This window comes from Punica granatum, chromosome 2 (assembly GCF_007655135.1).
Source record: "Punica granatum isolate Tunisia-2019 chromosome 2, ASM765513v2, whole genome shotgun sequence".
Classification (NCBI taxonomy): domain Eukaryota; kingdom Viridiplantae; phylum Streptophyta; class Magnoliopsida; order Myrtales; family Lythraceae; genus Punica; species Punica granatum.
The window spans coordinates 42,438,989-42,455,276 of record NC_045128.1 but is presented as its reverse complement, the minus strand read 5'-3'; the positions used below and the strand labels follow the sequence as shown (position 1 = coordinate 42,455,276).

At 41.8% G+C, this 16,288-nt stretch overlaps 3 protein-coding genes across 3 annotated transcripts; 2 read left to right on the top strand and 1 right to left on the bottom strand.

The window, feature by feature from the left end:
- Positions 1 to 1,787: 1,787 nt before the first annotated feature.
- On the top strand, positions 1,788 to 5,041 carry LOC116198109 (glucose-6-phosphate 1-dehydrogenase 1, chloroplastic-like). The gene is made up of 10 exons (XM_031528453.1): positions 1,788 to 2,204; positions 2,295 to 2,482; positions 2,570 to 2,664; positions 2,756 to 2,870; positions 2,971 to 3,176; positions 3,269 to 3,418; positions 3,700 to 3,820; positions 3,923 to 4,152; positions 4,250 to 4,450; positions 4,546 to 5,041. Exons 1-10 carry the CDS (start codon positions 1,967 to 1,969, stop codon positions 4,793 to 4,795), a joined length of 1,794 nt encoding a protein of 597 aa, XP_031384313.1. The 5' UTR covers positions 1,788 to 1,966; the 3' UTR covers positions 4,796 to 5,041.
- A 357-nt stretch (positions 5,042 to 5,398) lies between these two features.
- Positions 5,399 to 7,349, top strand: LOC116196610 (pentatricopeptide repeat-containing protein At4g26680, mitochondrial). Its single transcript, XM_031526421.1, has one exon. It carries the CDS (start codon positions 5,476 to 5,478, stop codon positions 7,135 to 7,137), a length of 1,662 nt encoding a protein of 553 aa, XP_031382281.1. The 5' UTR covers positions 5,399 to 5,475; the 3' UTR covers positions 7,138 to 7,349.
- Positions 7,350 to 12,417: 5,068 nt separating this feature from the next.
- LOC116196609 (receptor-like protein 7) lies at positions 12,418 to 15,985 on the bottom strand. The gene is made up of 2 exons (XM_031526420.1): positions 12,797 to 15,985; positions 12,418 to 12,707 (listed from the first exon to the last, which is right to left on the bottom strand). Exon 1 carries the CDS (start codon positions 15,837 to 15,839, stop codon positions 12,816 to 12,818), a length of 3,024 nt encoding a protein of 1,007 aa, XP_031382280.1. The 5' UTR covers positions 15,840 to 15,985; the 3' UTR covers positions 12,418 to 12,707; positions 12,797 to 12,815.
- Positions 15,986 to 16,288: the final 303 nt, after the last annotated feature.

Sequence of the window (16,288 nt, the reverse complement as noted above, 5' to 3'; positions counted from 1 at the left end):
CTAAAGTTTTCACTGATCACCAATTTGGTATCAAATTTTCGTCGTTCTGATTTATACTGCCTGACATATATGGACTTTCTCTATTATCCTGGATTACTGAGAGAAGAAGCATGTATTCCATAATTTATTAATAATTGAGTATTTGTGGGATCACACATAGCACTTTGTCACTTGTACTGTATTGTTAGATCACGCTCAGTTTTACCGTCTCCCCATAAGAAAGGGGTCACTTGTTGGTAATAGATTCGGCCAAATTGGGACAATTACAAGGCTCGGGAACATCAACTAAAGAAACTAAAGACATGGTGAGCCACAATAAACGAATAGGAAAGTTTAGGGGGAGAAATTGAAATAAGCTTTCTTTTATTCTATGACTATGAGTGGAGGGGACCGTTTCGTAATAAAATGGCACGTGTAATGTGGCGGTGCGCGTGGGCTTCTCGAAGCTGCGATGAAGGTGAGTTGAGTCGTTATTGGTAGGCCAAAGCCCAATCCTTTTGTCAATTTTTTTCCGCTTTATTTTGTATATATCTTTCTTGGGGATGAAGGAAAAATATTCAGGAAAAAGAAAACATTCTGAGAGAAAATTTAAAACAAAAAGTAAAAAATAAAAATCCTTAAAATAGTAAAATCGAATGAAAGACCACGGACTATATATTTTTGTTCATTTAAAATAGTATTGGGCACTATTGATAAAGAGTAATCAAGTTGTATGGATGAGTAAATATTTCATATAATGTATTAGTCTTAATTAACAACCAAATCATCTTTCTTGGGGATGAAGGAAAAATATTCGGGAAAAAAAAAACATTCTGAGCAAAAATTTAAAAATTTAAATCCTTAAAAAAGTAAAATCGAATAAAAGACCATGGACTATATATTTTTGTCCAATTAAAATAGTATTCGGCACTATTGATAAGAGTAATCAAGTTGTATGGATGAGAAAAATATTTCATATAATGTATTAGTCATAATTAACCACCAAATCATGTTATGCTTGAAATTTGAAGCGGAAAATTCAAGATATTAAGGCCTTGTTTGGAAATTGAGTTGAGTTAACTCAATTCCATTCCAACTATGTATATATAAATATAATTAGGTTGTAATAATAAGGCGAAGGGAGAAAATAAAAAAGTAATGATCGTATTGTTGAATTATGAAAAAAAAAAGTGGGAAAAGTAATGTATAGTTTAAGAGAAAGTAATGATTGTGTTGTTAAATTGTGAAAAAAATAATAATAAATAGTTGAGAGAATTTAGTATTAAAAATTAAATTGAATGGTAGTAAAAAATCCAAGAAAAATGAAAAAGTAATAATTTTGTTGTTGAATTGAATATAAGTGGAGTTAAAATGAAGTTGAGTTAAAATGAAATAGAATAAAAAAAATTACTTCAAAACCAAACAATGCCTAAGCTACCATAAGAATGCCCATATTGGTCCGACCCAATACGTGTATCTATAATAATGCATATAATGGAAAGATATACGAGCATGAAACACAAAGCGCCTTTTTTTTTTGGGGGATTTGGAAAACAAAAGCGATAAGAAATTTATGGAAAAAGATGGGGCATAATTTTCTTAAACTATCTCGATGAATATATGTAAAATAGTCGACAGCCTTAACAAAATATATCTATCTATTAATTAATTAATAACATAGGACTTGTGAATAATCAGGACCAATTACCAGAAAGTTACTAATGGATAAAGGAATTAATCAGAAAAATCCATGGCCTCTGAAACAAAGGTTTGGTTTATTGTATTGTAACTGATAAAACAGCTTTCAACCACCAATCCTCCATTGAAGTGTCTGAGCCCTTTCAAGAACTCAAAGGGTCAATCTGTCCATCCCCGACAATCTCAAATATCTTCTTCTTCTTCTTCTTCTTCTTCTGCAACCACACCACTGCATTTCAATTTGGACTGGTGACATTGCAGCAGAGCGGAGACATTGATTACCAGTTTCATGGCTGCAGCTACGAGTCATTTGAGCCTCTGTTCTTCTTCTTCATCCGCAGCTTCCCTATCACAGACACAAACATGTTCTTTCTTCAAGAAAGAGGCAGATCTGTTCAGTAGATTTGCTGCTTTCCCTAGGAAGACGCAATCCTCCACATGGGTCCGTCGAGTTCGTCCAAGGAAGAGTTTCCAGCTCAAGTTCTCCTCCAATGGCTCCCCCCTCAATGCCGTTTCTCTGCAAGACTGTCAGTTATTGAATACTCTGCTACTGAAAGCTGAGATTCTTACTTGTTAAGGATTATCAGCTCATTCTGTTGATCTTTCGTATGGTGTAGCTGGGAGTTCTGTGGCGAAGAAGGGACTCGGGACTCAAGAGGAAGAAGCTTCCTCATTTCTCTACTCAGAGCCCAGAAAGGCCGAATCCACTCTCAGCATAACTGTGGTTGGAGCTTCCGGCGACCTTGCCAGGAAGAAGATCTTTCCTGCCCTCTTTGCTCTCTTCTATGAAGACTGGCTCCCCGAGGTCAGTTCCTTAATTCCTCTCCCGTTCCTCTATCCCGTTTCCTCATTAATCTCATTCGATGGGGTGAATGAATCTATGCTTATGCAGAACTTCTGTGTGTGCGGTTATGCTCGGACTAGAATGACTGATGAGGAGCTGAGGAACATGATTAGCAAGACACTCACTTGTAGAATCGATAAGAGGTGCTTTTGCCGGGGCTTTCATTAACTTACTGCTTCAAATTGGTTTATATGTTTCACGCCGGGTTTACAGTCGGTGAGCAAAATTTGGCAGGGAAAATTGTGAAGACAAAATGGAACAGTTCCTTATGAGATGCTTTTATCACGCGGGTCAGTACAATTCCGAGGACAACTTCAGGGAATTAGACATGAAGCTGAAAGAAAAGGAGGTAATCTCGGTTTTGGTTTCATTCCAATTCTTTCAGCTGTTACCTCGCGTTGCGCCATGCAGATGAGGAACTAAATAGGTCACTTCTCGAACGTTTTCAGGCTGGAAAACTCGCAAATAGATTATTTTACCTGTCAATACCTCCGAATATATTCGTGGACGTGGTGAGGTGTGCAAGCCTCAGAGCTTCTTCAGGAGATGGATGGACAAGGGTCATTGTCGAGAAGCCATTTGGACGGGACTCGGAATCTTCCGGTGAGCTAACGAGATGCTTGAAGCAGTACCTAGCTGAAGATCAGATTTTCAGGTACATTTCTTCCGCGTTCCTTATGTTGTTATCTTATCTCGAAAATTCAGATGAAGAGAGCGTGTTCTGATATTTGTTTGATGATTGTCCAGAATTGATCATTACTTGGGTAAGGAGCTCGTCGAGAACCTTTCAGTTCTTCGATTTTCAAATCTTGTGTTCGAACCTTTATGGTCGCGGAACTACATCCGAAATGTGCAACTGATATTTTCGGAAGATTTTGGCATAGAGGGACGAGGAGGGTGAGTTAATAAACCTTTCTTTTTTCGGTGTGAACCTTGATATCCGGAAGCCCAATTGGGCCATGACTAATTCAGTCGAGCCGAGTCGGACCATTAAAGGGTAAAGCTCTCCCAACGTGGATTTTCTGTATGCACAAGGACTCGAACCCGAGACTTTGCTTGAGTGGGACAAGCGCCGAACCGCTTGAACCAATCCACGTTGGTTAAACCATTCTTTTTCAATAATGATGCTCAGGCATGAACACCGCCAGATCAGACACTTTCCGTTTTCTTGTCATCAGTTATTTTGATAACTACGGAATCATTCGGGATATAATGCAAAACCATCTCTTGCAAATACTGGCATTGTTCGCGATGGAGACACCTGTGAGCTTAGACGCCGAAGACATCAGGAATGAGAAGGTATCGAGAGTTTACTTGATTCAGTAGTTCTCCGCCATGTGAAAGATGGCCTTAAGCATTTATTTCCTTTTCTTAGTCAAGTATGTCGTGACCAATCATTAGGTGAAGGTGCTGAGGTCGATGAGACCGCTGCAACTCGATGATGTAATTGTGGGCCAATATAAGGGCCATAGTAAAGGCAGTAAATCTTATCCCGGCTATATCGATGACCCAACTGTTCCGAAGAATAGTACAACTCCAACTTTTGCAGCAGCAGCTCTTTTTATCAACAATGCTCGATGGGACGGAGTCCCGTTCCTCATGAAGGCGGGGAAGGCACTTCACACTAAGAGGTAGAATTACCATCCGGAATAAGTAGGAGGGGAGCTGAATTATACTTAAGTGTTGTTACGTGGTAGAGAAGTACTAAAGGCTGCAATGAAATCTCAGGGCCGAGATTCGAGTCCAGTTCAGACATGTCGCCGGCAACCTCTACAGAAGAAACTTTGGTACAGATTTGGATAAGGCAACTAATGAGCTCGTGCTGAGGGTCCAGCCTGATGAAGCTATCTATCTAAAGATCAACAACAAGGTCCCGGGTCTCGGAATGAGATTAGATTGTAGCGACCTCAACTTGCTATACAGAGCGAGGTAAGTGTGATCGATATCACAAAACACCATTATTCAGTTATCTAATCATTCTTATGTTTATGAACTAAATTGAGGTTTTCTGGTCCTATGTAAAGGTATCCTAGAGAAATACCAGATGCATACGAGAGGCTGTTGTTAGATGCGATAGAAGGAGAGAGGAGGCTGTTCATAAGAAGCGACGAGCTTGATGCTGCTTGGGCACTATTTACACCTCTCCTGAAAGAGCTCGAAGACAAGAGGATCGCTCCAGAGCTCTACCCTTACGGCAGCAGAGGACCAGTTGGGGCACATTATCTCGCGGCCAAGCACAACGTCCGGTGGGGAGATCTCGGTAGTGAAGACTGATAAGTAGCCGAAAATCGAAGGGTGCAGTTCTTGAGAAAGTTTACCCGATTTGCATATATGAAGATTGAGGCTCAGCGCAACATTTCCGGGTTGCAAGTTATTATTGTAACTGTAATTCAGTCTGTTTGTATGTGAATAAAACTGATGGACCCTTAATGCTACGCTTACATGTTTAGGTTGCAGAATATCGATTGTTTATATTTTTAGCCTTTCGAGAAATATGAAAAACTGTAAAATATTCGCGGAGTTTTTCTCATCCATTTTAGATGAGTAACAATCAATTATTAAAATGCATATAAGTGGAAATTTATGAGTTCGATATGGGAACAGTTTTCCACTGATAAATATTTTAATTGGATGTTACTTATTCACAATAGTAAATAAGCAACACTCGCCCAATATTTGCTCATAGAACCGAGAACTGTTTGCTCTGTAGATTCATTAACATGCAACTAAAAAATGTCTACCAAGGACTAATTTGATAAATGGTAAAAGTAAAGGGACTAGAATGATACATTTAAATTGTTTTGGACTAATCATTAGAAACACTATGAAGTTGTAGGACCACAATGAAAATTTAATGGCGATAGGTTTCGCGGGAGAGCCGTCGGAGAAGGAGTCCCTGTATTGTTTTCCGGCGGACGACTCCTTCCCGCCGAGTCGGTGCAAAGGTTTACTCGATGCTCAGTGCCATGAAAGCAACCGGCAGATTTCGATTGCGTCGGTTCTCGACTCAGATTGATTTCGCGACCCAAATTCCGACCTCTGCAAGCCCTAATTTTGCGCAGAGCCTTGGGAGAAGAGCGAGGAGCCTGATTCCCGTCCCTCACAGAACCATCGCCGAGCCCAAGGGGCAAGACCTCGATTTCGTCAATGTCGCTCACAGCCACCTGATCCACTCCGACTGGGACAAGCTCCAGAAGCTATCGGCTGATTTGACTCCCTTCAGAGTGAAGCACATTCTGTTGAAGATCCATAAGGACCATGTCCTCTCTCTCGAGTTCTTCGACTGGGTGCAGCTCCAGAGACCCAACATCCACACCCTTGAAACCTACTCGATCATCCTCCATGCCCTCGCCAAAAATCGGAAATTTAAGTCCGCGGAGTCAATTGTGAGGTCTGTCCTGATACCTGGTTCGAAGGATATCGATATTCCTAGTAAGCTGTTTGATGCGCTACTGTATTCGTACCGATTGTGTGATTCTTTGCCGTGCGTCTTCGATGCTGTTTTTAAGACTTTTGCACATTTGAAGAAGCTTAGGAACGCGACCGACACCTTCTGTCGGATGAGGGATTACGGGTTCTTGCCAAATATCAAATCGTGCAATGCTTTCTTGAGCTCATCGCTTGATATGGGTCGAGCTGATATTGTCCTTTCATTTTATCGGGAAATGCAGCGTAGCAGGATCTCACCGAATGAGTACACTCTGAACATGGTTATCTCTGCACTTTGCAAAGCAGGGAAACTCGATAAGGCTGTTGAACTGCTTGAGCAGATGGAAGGTATGGGTTGTAGTCCTTCGGTTGCTTCCTATAATATATTGATTTCAGGGCATTGCAATAAACGTCTCTTGAGCTCGGCTATGAAGCTAAAAAGAGTGATGGAGGAGAAAGTTTTAGACCCAGATAGGATCACTTTCAGTACCCTCATCAATGGGTTTTGCAAGGCGGGAAGATTGAGCGAGGCAAATAAGATTTTCACTGAGATGAAGGCCTCGAATATAGCTCCAGATACTGTGACTTACAACACTCTGATATACGGGTTCAGTGAAGCGGGTAATAGTGAGATGGGGGCTAGGCTGTTTGAGGAAATGTCGAGATATGAGGTGAAGGCTGATATACTGACATACAATGCCTTGATATTGGGGTATTGCAAGGAAGGTAAGACGAGGAAAGCTGCTTATCTGGTTAAAGAGCTTGACAAGAAGAATTTGGTGCCAAATTCTTCCACGTTTTCAGCTCTTATCCGGGGGCAATGTGTGAGAAACAACCCTGATCGTGCATTGCTGCTGTACAGGAGCATGATTATAAGTGGATGCCACCCAAATAGTGAGACAATGAATCTATTGTTAGGTAGCTTCTGCAAGTGCAAGGACACTGACGGAGCAGTGGAGGTCTTAAGAGAAATGATGCACAGGTCCTTGACTCCTGATTCAGGTATTTTATCCGAGCTCTGCCGTGAACTGTGCAAGCAAGGTAGTGATCAGCTAGGACTTGACCTATTCAGTGAGTTGGAAGCTAGATGTCTTGTGCCCGAAGGGTTTCATAAAAGCCTAATCTTTGAGAAACTACAAGGAGCAAGAAAAATGGCTGAGGATGAGCTCAGATGCTCAGTGGTTTAACAATGCAAAGGAGCCAGCTCAACTATTGTGAGGAAGTCCTCGTGTTGGACTTCCATGGTTCCCATTTGCTCAGTTGTGAAGATGCCCCCATTTTCCATTAAAGTGCATAGTCTGAACTGCACATATGACTAATGTAGCAAAGTTAATGTTCTTTTCCCCTTTCTTCATGGAGAAGAGCAGTTTGAAGTAATATGGCATGTGCATTATTCAGATGATCTCTTTTTGATAGTAAATTATGGTTCATTATCAAAGTCTGCTCGATTAGTTGGCACATGTTAAAGTTTAATTCTAGCAAGCACTTCATGTGCTTCCTGGCATCTTGGAATATCTTTGCTGCAGAGGATAATAAATTGATCTTTAATTAGAACGGAGTAGACCAACTGGCTGACTAGAACATGAAGGATGTACTTTGTGATAGCTCTCTCTTTATGGATTTCATGAATAGTTGCTCAACTGATTCTTTTAACGCTAGGCTTTTCGCCACTTTTGGTACTATTAATGTACTGTAGTCTTCTGTAAATTACCTTGCAGAATAGATGGCTATTTCATGACATTTACAATGAGCTCATCTCTCCGAGATTTACAATCTTGGGCTCATGTTCCTATGTCATCCTACCTTTATTAATCTGAAAGTGAATCTGGTTAAAGCTTATTAGGCCTCTCTGTTGTAACAAAACGTAATGTCGCCTTTGTCTAATGTGATATGACCCAAAATTGTATACATGAATCTCTAACGGGAAGAGAATAATGTAACAACGGGAAGAGAATAATGTAACACATTCTTCTTGTAATATAAAACTTGAAGGAAGAATCTCAAGAAAGTGGGAACAGAGTAATAGAGAGGATCTGTGGTATATTCTGCTGCAACTTTTACCAGTTAGCAGCAGATCATAGCAAGAGAATGGAAGTTGAGAAAACTGACAATATCTCGAACGATAACAGATAGTTGTTGTTAAACCTTCATCCATTACTTTAATTTATGACCCAAAGCGATCATCTTCAGTTGCATCCCACTCGCATAGAGTCGAGGAATATTTCCAGTGAATCTATTGCTTTGCAGATTCAGCACTGAGAGAGACGTGCTGATATTGCCAAAGCACTCACGAAGACTGCCCCTGAAGTTGTTAAAAGACAAATCGAGCATGAGGAGAGAACTCAAATTGCATATCCAGAGTGAGAATGGCCCAGACAGTTTGTTATATAGGACTAGATAAGTATCCAAGTTTGCAAAGCGGGAAGGTCTTGGAGGAGGGCTGGCAAACATGTTAGATGTGATGTCAAAGATCTGAAGATTGATCCACGGGGGAGTCTTTAAAGTAGGATTGAATCCTGTGAGGAAGTTATGTGAGAGGTTCAGGGACTGCAATCTCTTTATCCCAATGTTTTGCATCCATTTAGGTACTTGACCACGAAGGGTTGTTGCTGTTTAGGTCCAATAACTCCAAATTCGGGTCGTTCTGTAGGAAAATTGGGAATTCCCTCAAATTGCATCAGGCAAGTTCAAGAGAAGAAAGCTTAGGCAAAATGGTGGACCTGGTTGAAGAGCGGTTTTTTGACAAGTCTGGGGGATCCTCAGTTCCATTCAGCTGGTTAAAGCAAAGGTGGAGAAATGTGAGATGTGGGAGCTGAGTGATCCAAGCAGGTACTGGGCCTTGCGTAGTCTGTTAAAACTGAAGGTTGATGAGTGTCAACTGGGTCATGTTTGAAAGCCAAGAAGGGATATGACCAGAAAGTTCATTATTATTGAGAAGCAATTTTTTGAGTTGTCTCAGGTTCAGGAGCTGGGGAGGGAATAGCCCATTTAACCGATTATCACCGAGATCCAAAATGCCAAGCCAGGAAAGATTCCCAATTGAAGGAGGGATTTCACCTTGTAGACTTGCCTCCCGGAGGTACAGAGTTTCTAGGTTGGTCAGCTTCCACAACCAAGATAGAAAAGAAAGATTTTGGGCACTGAACGGGTTCGATGATGAATCAAGATAAGTAAGCTAGGTTACGGAACCAAAAGAAGAGGGAATGGATCCTGAGAATCTGCAGCCTCTCACGATTAGGTACTTCAAAGAATGAAGGTTTACTAATGAAAATGGTAAGGAACCGGTGAAATTGCAATGATCGGAATCTAATTTTAGATCCTCTAGTGACTCAAGGTTGCCGATAGAAGTGGGTAGCTCACCCAAAAGCATTGCATCTAGCAAGCCAAGTGTCTTTAAAGGACTACCAGGGTTGAACTCTGGCAAGAGAACAGTGAGGTCGAAGTTGTAATTGAGCATAAGGTACTCTAAGTTTGGCAACTGAAATATACTTACAGGAAATATGCCATAAATTCCGGTAGGGGACAAGCTGAAAGATCTCAGGGAAGACAGGCTTGCTAAGGCATCAGGCACCAGGGATAGAATGTTTACTTCATCGAGGCTGAGAAACTGCAAGTTGGTCAGGTTCTGGGCTAAGATTCCCAGGACAAGACTTCGCAGTTCCAGGAGGTCACCACTAAGGTCAAGTAAGACCAACCCGGTCAACTTGGAGATATCCAGGGGAGCTTGGCCAGAGAAAAATGAATGCGAAAGGTTAAATGGGTCAAACCTGGGAGGAGGCCAAAACCAGATGGGATATGGGAGTGATTGAAGTGATTAAAAGCCAGGTTGAGCCTTTTTAGGTGATATGCATAAAGAGGCTAGAGCTGGAGTTGATGGAACCAAAGAGATTGCTGCTACTGAGGTCGAGTGCCATTACACGGCCAGTTCCTTCATCACATTCTACCCCATCCCATAAACAGCAATTTGAGGATGTTTGATTCTTAGGGCCGAGCTTCCACGATTCGCCTTTGGGGTGAGGAAAGGGATCTGAGGGAGCATGAAGATTGGAAGGAGTAAGGGTGAAGCTGTTCTTGAACTGAAGTAACGCGGACATGTCATCCTTCTGACAATGGGGTGTCATGGAACCAGAAAAGGACTTCGAGGCTGTGAGGTGGAAGTTTGAAGTTAAGCAAACTATATGCATCAATAAGAGAGAAATGATAAACTCCATGGTCATGTAAAGCAATGGGCTCGTTTCCGGGCGAGGAATCAAGGTGAGAGCGAGGAGGATTTTTAGAGCAGAAGTTCCAGTGCATGCTGCTGTCCATTGACTGGGTTCGCACAAAAAAGTAGTGTCAATACCTTAGCTAAGCTTTTTTCATGGAAGGTCAAAGTCATTGCTAATGCTCATCCAAGTCAATTCATTAAGCATTGTATAAGAAAATATTGCAGGATCTTTCCTTGTTTATGATGTAGTTTTGAGTCCCTATCCTTCTCAGAGTTTTGTCTGTTAGAGGGGCACATTGAAAAACTTGCACTCTCTTGGACTTTTTATCCAGGAGTTTCATCTATTTCGTCATTAAAAATTGCAGATAGCATCGAAGAACAATTTGGAAGTATAATTCTGCTCCCAAGTGTACCGGTTGAATCGGTTGCTACTCTCTGCTGGTATTTCCCATTGCCCTGTATATGAATACACCCTGTTATCTCAGTCAACTTTTCTATATGAAAGGATTATTATATCATCGACGGCATGCACATGGCGCTCAGTGATGAAAAGATGGAAAAATTAGTATAAGTCCAGCTGATAAATTCTTCTAACAAATATAATGCTTATCTACGGGATATTTTCTGATTTTGTTTTTTTTAAGATAAACTGGGGCCACTTTGTATATTAGAACCTTATAATGAAACGAGAGTATTTTTCTTAAAATAAAAGGAAAAAAATGAGAGTATTATCTTGCTATCGGATGGGCCACTAGTGTTGGCTCTTGCCTTCTCTGTGTTGATTATCGGTGAATTCAATATTCCAATATACTGGCCATTGTTCCGATACTTTATATTAATCTGCTTGGGAAAATACATTTAAAGTAGGGGTGATCCCGGGTTGGGTAGCGTTGAGCTTGGAGCTCACCTTGTTAGTTGGGTTTGCTAAGGTAAAGAGCGTCGAGCTCGGGAATAGTTGGACCATAGGAGACTAAATTGCAGAGATTGAGATGGGTCAAACCTGGAAATAGCCCAACCACAGATTGGGGTTGGGAGTAGTTGGAAGTGGTTATCAGTAAGGTTGAGCCTCTGAAGGTGCACTAACTGAAAATGGCTACTGCTTGAGTTGATGGAGCGGTAGAGAGAGCTCTGACTGTATGGTTTTCTTCCTATTGGACTTAATGAGAAAGTTAGCTCCTCTGATGTTATAATGTAAATATACTGTATGATTTTGGAATGAAAGACAATATGTACAAGGGAGCTTTTCTTTCGCTCTTGCTCCCCAGTTCTTTCTTCTTCTTCTTTTTTTTATTCTTTTTTTTTAAAAAATTTTAACAGTTACAACATTTATTGTGAGATTAAACTTGCAGGAAGAATCTCAGAAAATGTAACAGATTTAACAAAGATGATCGGATGATAAAAATGCAGAATCATCTTGCTGATGCTGCGTATTCTATTTGAGTGAATAACAGATTAAAACAGATAGAGGCATCAGATGCTCCATCAATTATGGTTCTGCCCTTTCCAGGCTGGTCCCATTTGGAAGGCCATTTTCTGGTTTGGTGTCAAATTTGCATCCTGAACGTGCATTCTGGATTGGGCCATCATTCAGGGCTGATCCTGAAATCGAATCATCTGCACTGATTGGCATGGCCAAGATGTAAGTGAAGGCCACGGCTATAGCAAGTCGATCACCAACTTTTTAACAGCCACTTTTATGGTGATGTGCCAACTTGGCTCTGTTCATAGATATGGAGCAGATCGAGGCTCCTGATCCTTCATCTGCAGTCCCCATTGAAGCTGACTCTTCCCAGCTCTTTGCGGGCCTTGCTTCATCGGTGCTGCCAGTGGCTGATAGTTCCATGGCAAAGCGAGACAGCGTTCAGGTGGGGCAGCTAGTTTTTGTTTCAGAGAGGGGTCATTGTTATTCTATTTTATGAAATTTTTTTTAATTAGTGAATCTTTTTTTTCCCCCTTAATCCTAGATCAAAGCATTGCTGTAGCAACAATTTTATTTTCCCAAATGCATCAAATATCTGTCTTTCTGTCCAGAATAAGAACGATAGTTTATGCTTATGCTTGGGCATTTCAGTTGTCTGGGGTCTTCTACAAAATCCATTCTATGTATTCATGCTACTAACAGAATTCTAGCTAATTCGCCTACCAAATATTTTAAATTTTATTCATTGTGTATAATATTGTGCATCAATTCCTTTTCCTGTTGAGTCCCACTCTTGATGGATAACATTCTGCTTAGCAAGAATCAAGGAACTACACAAGCTTGATATAAGTAATAACTTTTGAAAATGAAAGAATAGAGATTGCACTGAAGCCTTACATGCAATAGTCTTCGTACTTATTTTGGCTTAATCACTTTACATTTGAAAATTTTTAACTCTTAGAATCGGAATAGGAAACCTATAAAGATAAAACTTTTGGAACATTAAGGAGTAATTTTACAGTGTATGGATCTTTGTCAATAGACTGGAAATAAGACCTATATTATTTGTACTACCCACTCCATGTTCGGGCGTAGATACTTTTCAAAATCATCTGCATTGTGATCAGGCCCTGCATAAGAAACAAAGATAAACAGAAACAGAGTTAGCAGACCAAGAAAAGAAAGAGCTCAACAATGAATAGTTGAGAAAAGTACTCACTCGTCTAGTTTTTATATATTCAGTTCCTGCGGATCCTCCTCGATTGCCGCTGTCTGTTTTGCAGCCTCCTCCGGATAACTGCTGCTAACCCTGCCTGTTTTCCCGAGTTAAAAGCATTTTCAATGACAAGTCCAATTGCAACTCCACTTCCATACCCCAACAGAACAACCTTCCAGTCGATCTCCCAGAACCAAGATGAGTTGTCTTGCTCCACGGCTGGTGACTCTGCCACATCAGGACTACTGCACTTCTTGTATATGATGTCTCCACACAGTCCTGGGTTGCCCTCAAATGCGCTCTTCGTGAACGTGTTGAATTGTGGTCCCCTCGGTATGGACCCTGTAAGGTTGTTGGACGACACATTCAAAAAGGACAGGAAATTGAGTTCTGCCAGTTCCCATGGAATCTGTCCTGAAAGCCTGTTGCCAGAAAGGTCAAGGGATTCGAGTTCACTGAGGCCACCAATTGTAGATGGGATACCACCGATGAGAAAATTGTTTGACAGGTTCAACAGATGAAGCTGCTGTAAGTCGCCAATGGCATTTGGGATGGCCCCTGCAAACATGTTTCCTGATAGATCGATGGCTGTGAATATCTGCGACACCTTCGGATAGTACATGTGAATCCCTTTATTTATCAGTATCATGTAGAAGTCGTAGAACCCGTATCGGCACCTTGCTTGTAGATATGTTACTTTTTCTGCAGCTGGATCAACGACCTTCATGGATGTCCAAGTTTGGAAATATCCCTCAGGCAGCATACCGGTGAACATGTTATAGGACAGGTCAATGATTCGTAACCTTTGGAACCCAGAAAGGGAGCCCGGTCTACTGATGACACCATGAAATTTGTTGTGGCTCAAAATAAGTACCTTCAATTGCGGAAGAGGTTCTAACCAAGACGGGAAAGTGTCGCTGATCTTATTGTTCCCCAAGTCAATAAATTCTAGCATCGAACAATTGGCCAAAGACCTCGGTAATTGCCCTTGCAGCTGATTATGACCCAAAGCAATCATCTTCAGTTGCATCCCGCTCGCATACATTTGAGGAATGTTGCCGCTGAATCTGTTTCTTTGCAGGTTCAGCACTGACAGAGACATGCTGATATTGCCCAAGCACTCAGGAAGACTGCTCCTCAAGTTGTTAAAAGACAAGTCAAGTGTGACAAGAGAAGTCAAATTGCAGATCCAGCGTGGGAATGGCCCAGAAAGTTTGTTATACGGGACTAGATAAGTATCCAAGTTTGCAAAGCGGGAAGGTCTTGGAGGAGGCCCGGTGAACCTGTTAGATGTGATGTCAAAAGTCTGGAGATTCATCCATGGGAGAGTCTTTAGAGACGGATCAAATCCTGTGAGGAAGTTATGGGAGAGGTTCAGGGAGCGCAAGCTGTGCATGCCGATGTTTTGCATCCACAGAGGTACTTGCTCAGTAAAGTTGTTGCTATTTAGGTCCAACAACTCCAAATTCGGGTGGTTCTGCAGGAAAATTGGGAACTCCCTCAAATTGCATGAGGCAAGTCCTAGTGAAGAAAGCTTAGGCAAGGCAACGGTGTCCCTAGTCGAAGAGCGGTTTTTCGACAGGTCTGGATCCTCGATTCCATTCAGTTGGTTAAAGCAAAGGTGAAGAGATGTGAGATTTGGGAGCTGAGTGATCCAAACAGGTACTGGCCCTCGTAGTCTATTGAACTGAAGGTTGATAAGTGTCAACTGTGTCATGTTGGAAAGCCAAGTAGGGATATGACCAGAAAGTTCATTATTATCTAAAAGCAATCTTTCGAGTTGACTGAGGTTCAGGAACTGGGCAGGGATCAACCCACTTAACCGGTTGTCTCCGAGATCTAATATTTCAAGTTGGGATAATTTCCCAATTGAAGATGGGATTTCACCTTGTAGACTTGTCTCTCGGAGGGACAGAGTCTGGAGGTTGGTCAGCTTCCACAACCAGGATAGAGAAGAAAGGTTTTGGAGGCTGAATGCATTTGATGATAAATCAAGATATGTTAGCTGGGTCAAGGAACCAAAAGAAGAGGGTATTGATCCCGACAATCCGCAACCTCTAATGATCAGGGACTTCAAAGAGCGAAGGTTTTCGATTGAATCTGGTAAAGATCCAGTTAAATTGCAATTGTCAGAATCTAATTCCAGACCTTGCAGTGACTTGAGGTTGCTGATGGAATTGGGTAGCTCACCCGAAAGCCTTGTATCTAGCAAGCCAAGTGTCTTTAAGGGACTAATGGAGTTGAACGCCGGCAAGTGAACAGTGAGGTTGACGTTGTGATTGAGCATAAGGTTCTCCAAGTTCGGCAACTGAAAGATACTTTCTGGAAATACACCCTGGACTCTGCAACCGGACAAGCTCAAAGATCTCAGGGATGACAGTCTTGCCAAGGTTTCTGGCACTGGGGATAGAATATCTACTCCGTCAAGGTTGAGAAACTGCAAGTTGGTCGAGTTCTGGGCTAAACTTGCCAAGCCTGGACTTCTTAGTTCCAGGAGGTCTCCACTGAAGTCGAGCGAGATCATCCCGGTCAATGTGAAGATGTCGGGGGGAACTTGCCCAGAGAAAAATGATTGCGAGAGGTTAAGATGGGTCAAACCCGAGAGGAATTGAAACCCAGACGGGATACGGGAGTGATTGAAGTGATTAAAAGCCAGGTTGAGCCTCTGAAGGTGAACCAACCTAAAGAGGCTAGAGCTAGAGTTGATGGAACCAAAGAGATTGCTGCTACTGAGGTCAAGTGCCATTACACGACCAGTTCCTTCATCGCACTCTATGCCATCCCATGAACAGCAATTCGAGGACGTTTGGTTGTCAGGGTCGAACTTCCAGGATCCTACTTTGGGGCGAGGAAAGGGAATGGAGGGTGCAAGAGGATTGGAAGAAGCAATGGTGAAGCTGTTCTGGAACTCAAGTAGCATGGACATGTCGTCCCCGTGACATTGAGGTGTTATGGAACCAGAGAAGGAATCCGAGGCTGTGAGGTGGAAGTTTGAAGTTAAGCAAACTATATGTATCAACACCGGGAGATACAAGATAAACTCCATGGCAGTGTGCAAAGGCAATGGGCTCTGGTTGGGGTGACGAATCAGGAAGGTTTTATAGAGCAAAAGTTCCAGTGCATGCTGATGTCCATCTGACTTTTCTGGACATGAAAAGGTCAATGCCGTTGCCCACTCCTGTCCATTAATTAGCATCAAGTAGAGCAAGTTGAATATGATTTATCGTTGTTAGATTGAGTCCTGTCCCTCTCTCACAATGCAGTTTCGTCTGCTGGAAGCCAACCCTGAAAAGCTTGCATTCATGGGATTACCAATAAAAACGCTTACAAGTTTAAGAATGAGTCAAAAGCAGCATGGAGTTTCGCTCCTTCAATGGAGTTTTTCACATTGTCATGTATCTGAACTCATCCTACACGTATCTATATATAAATGATAATACCTTCAGTCAACTTTTTCCGCAAAAAAGTTTAGGAGGAGGAAAATCTCTTCGAAGG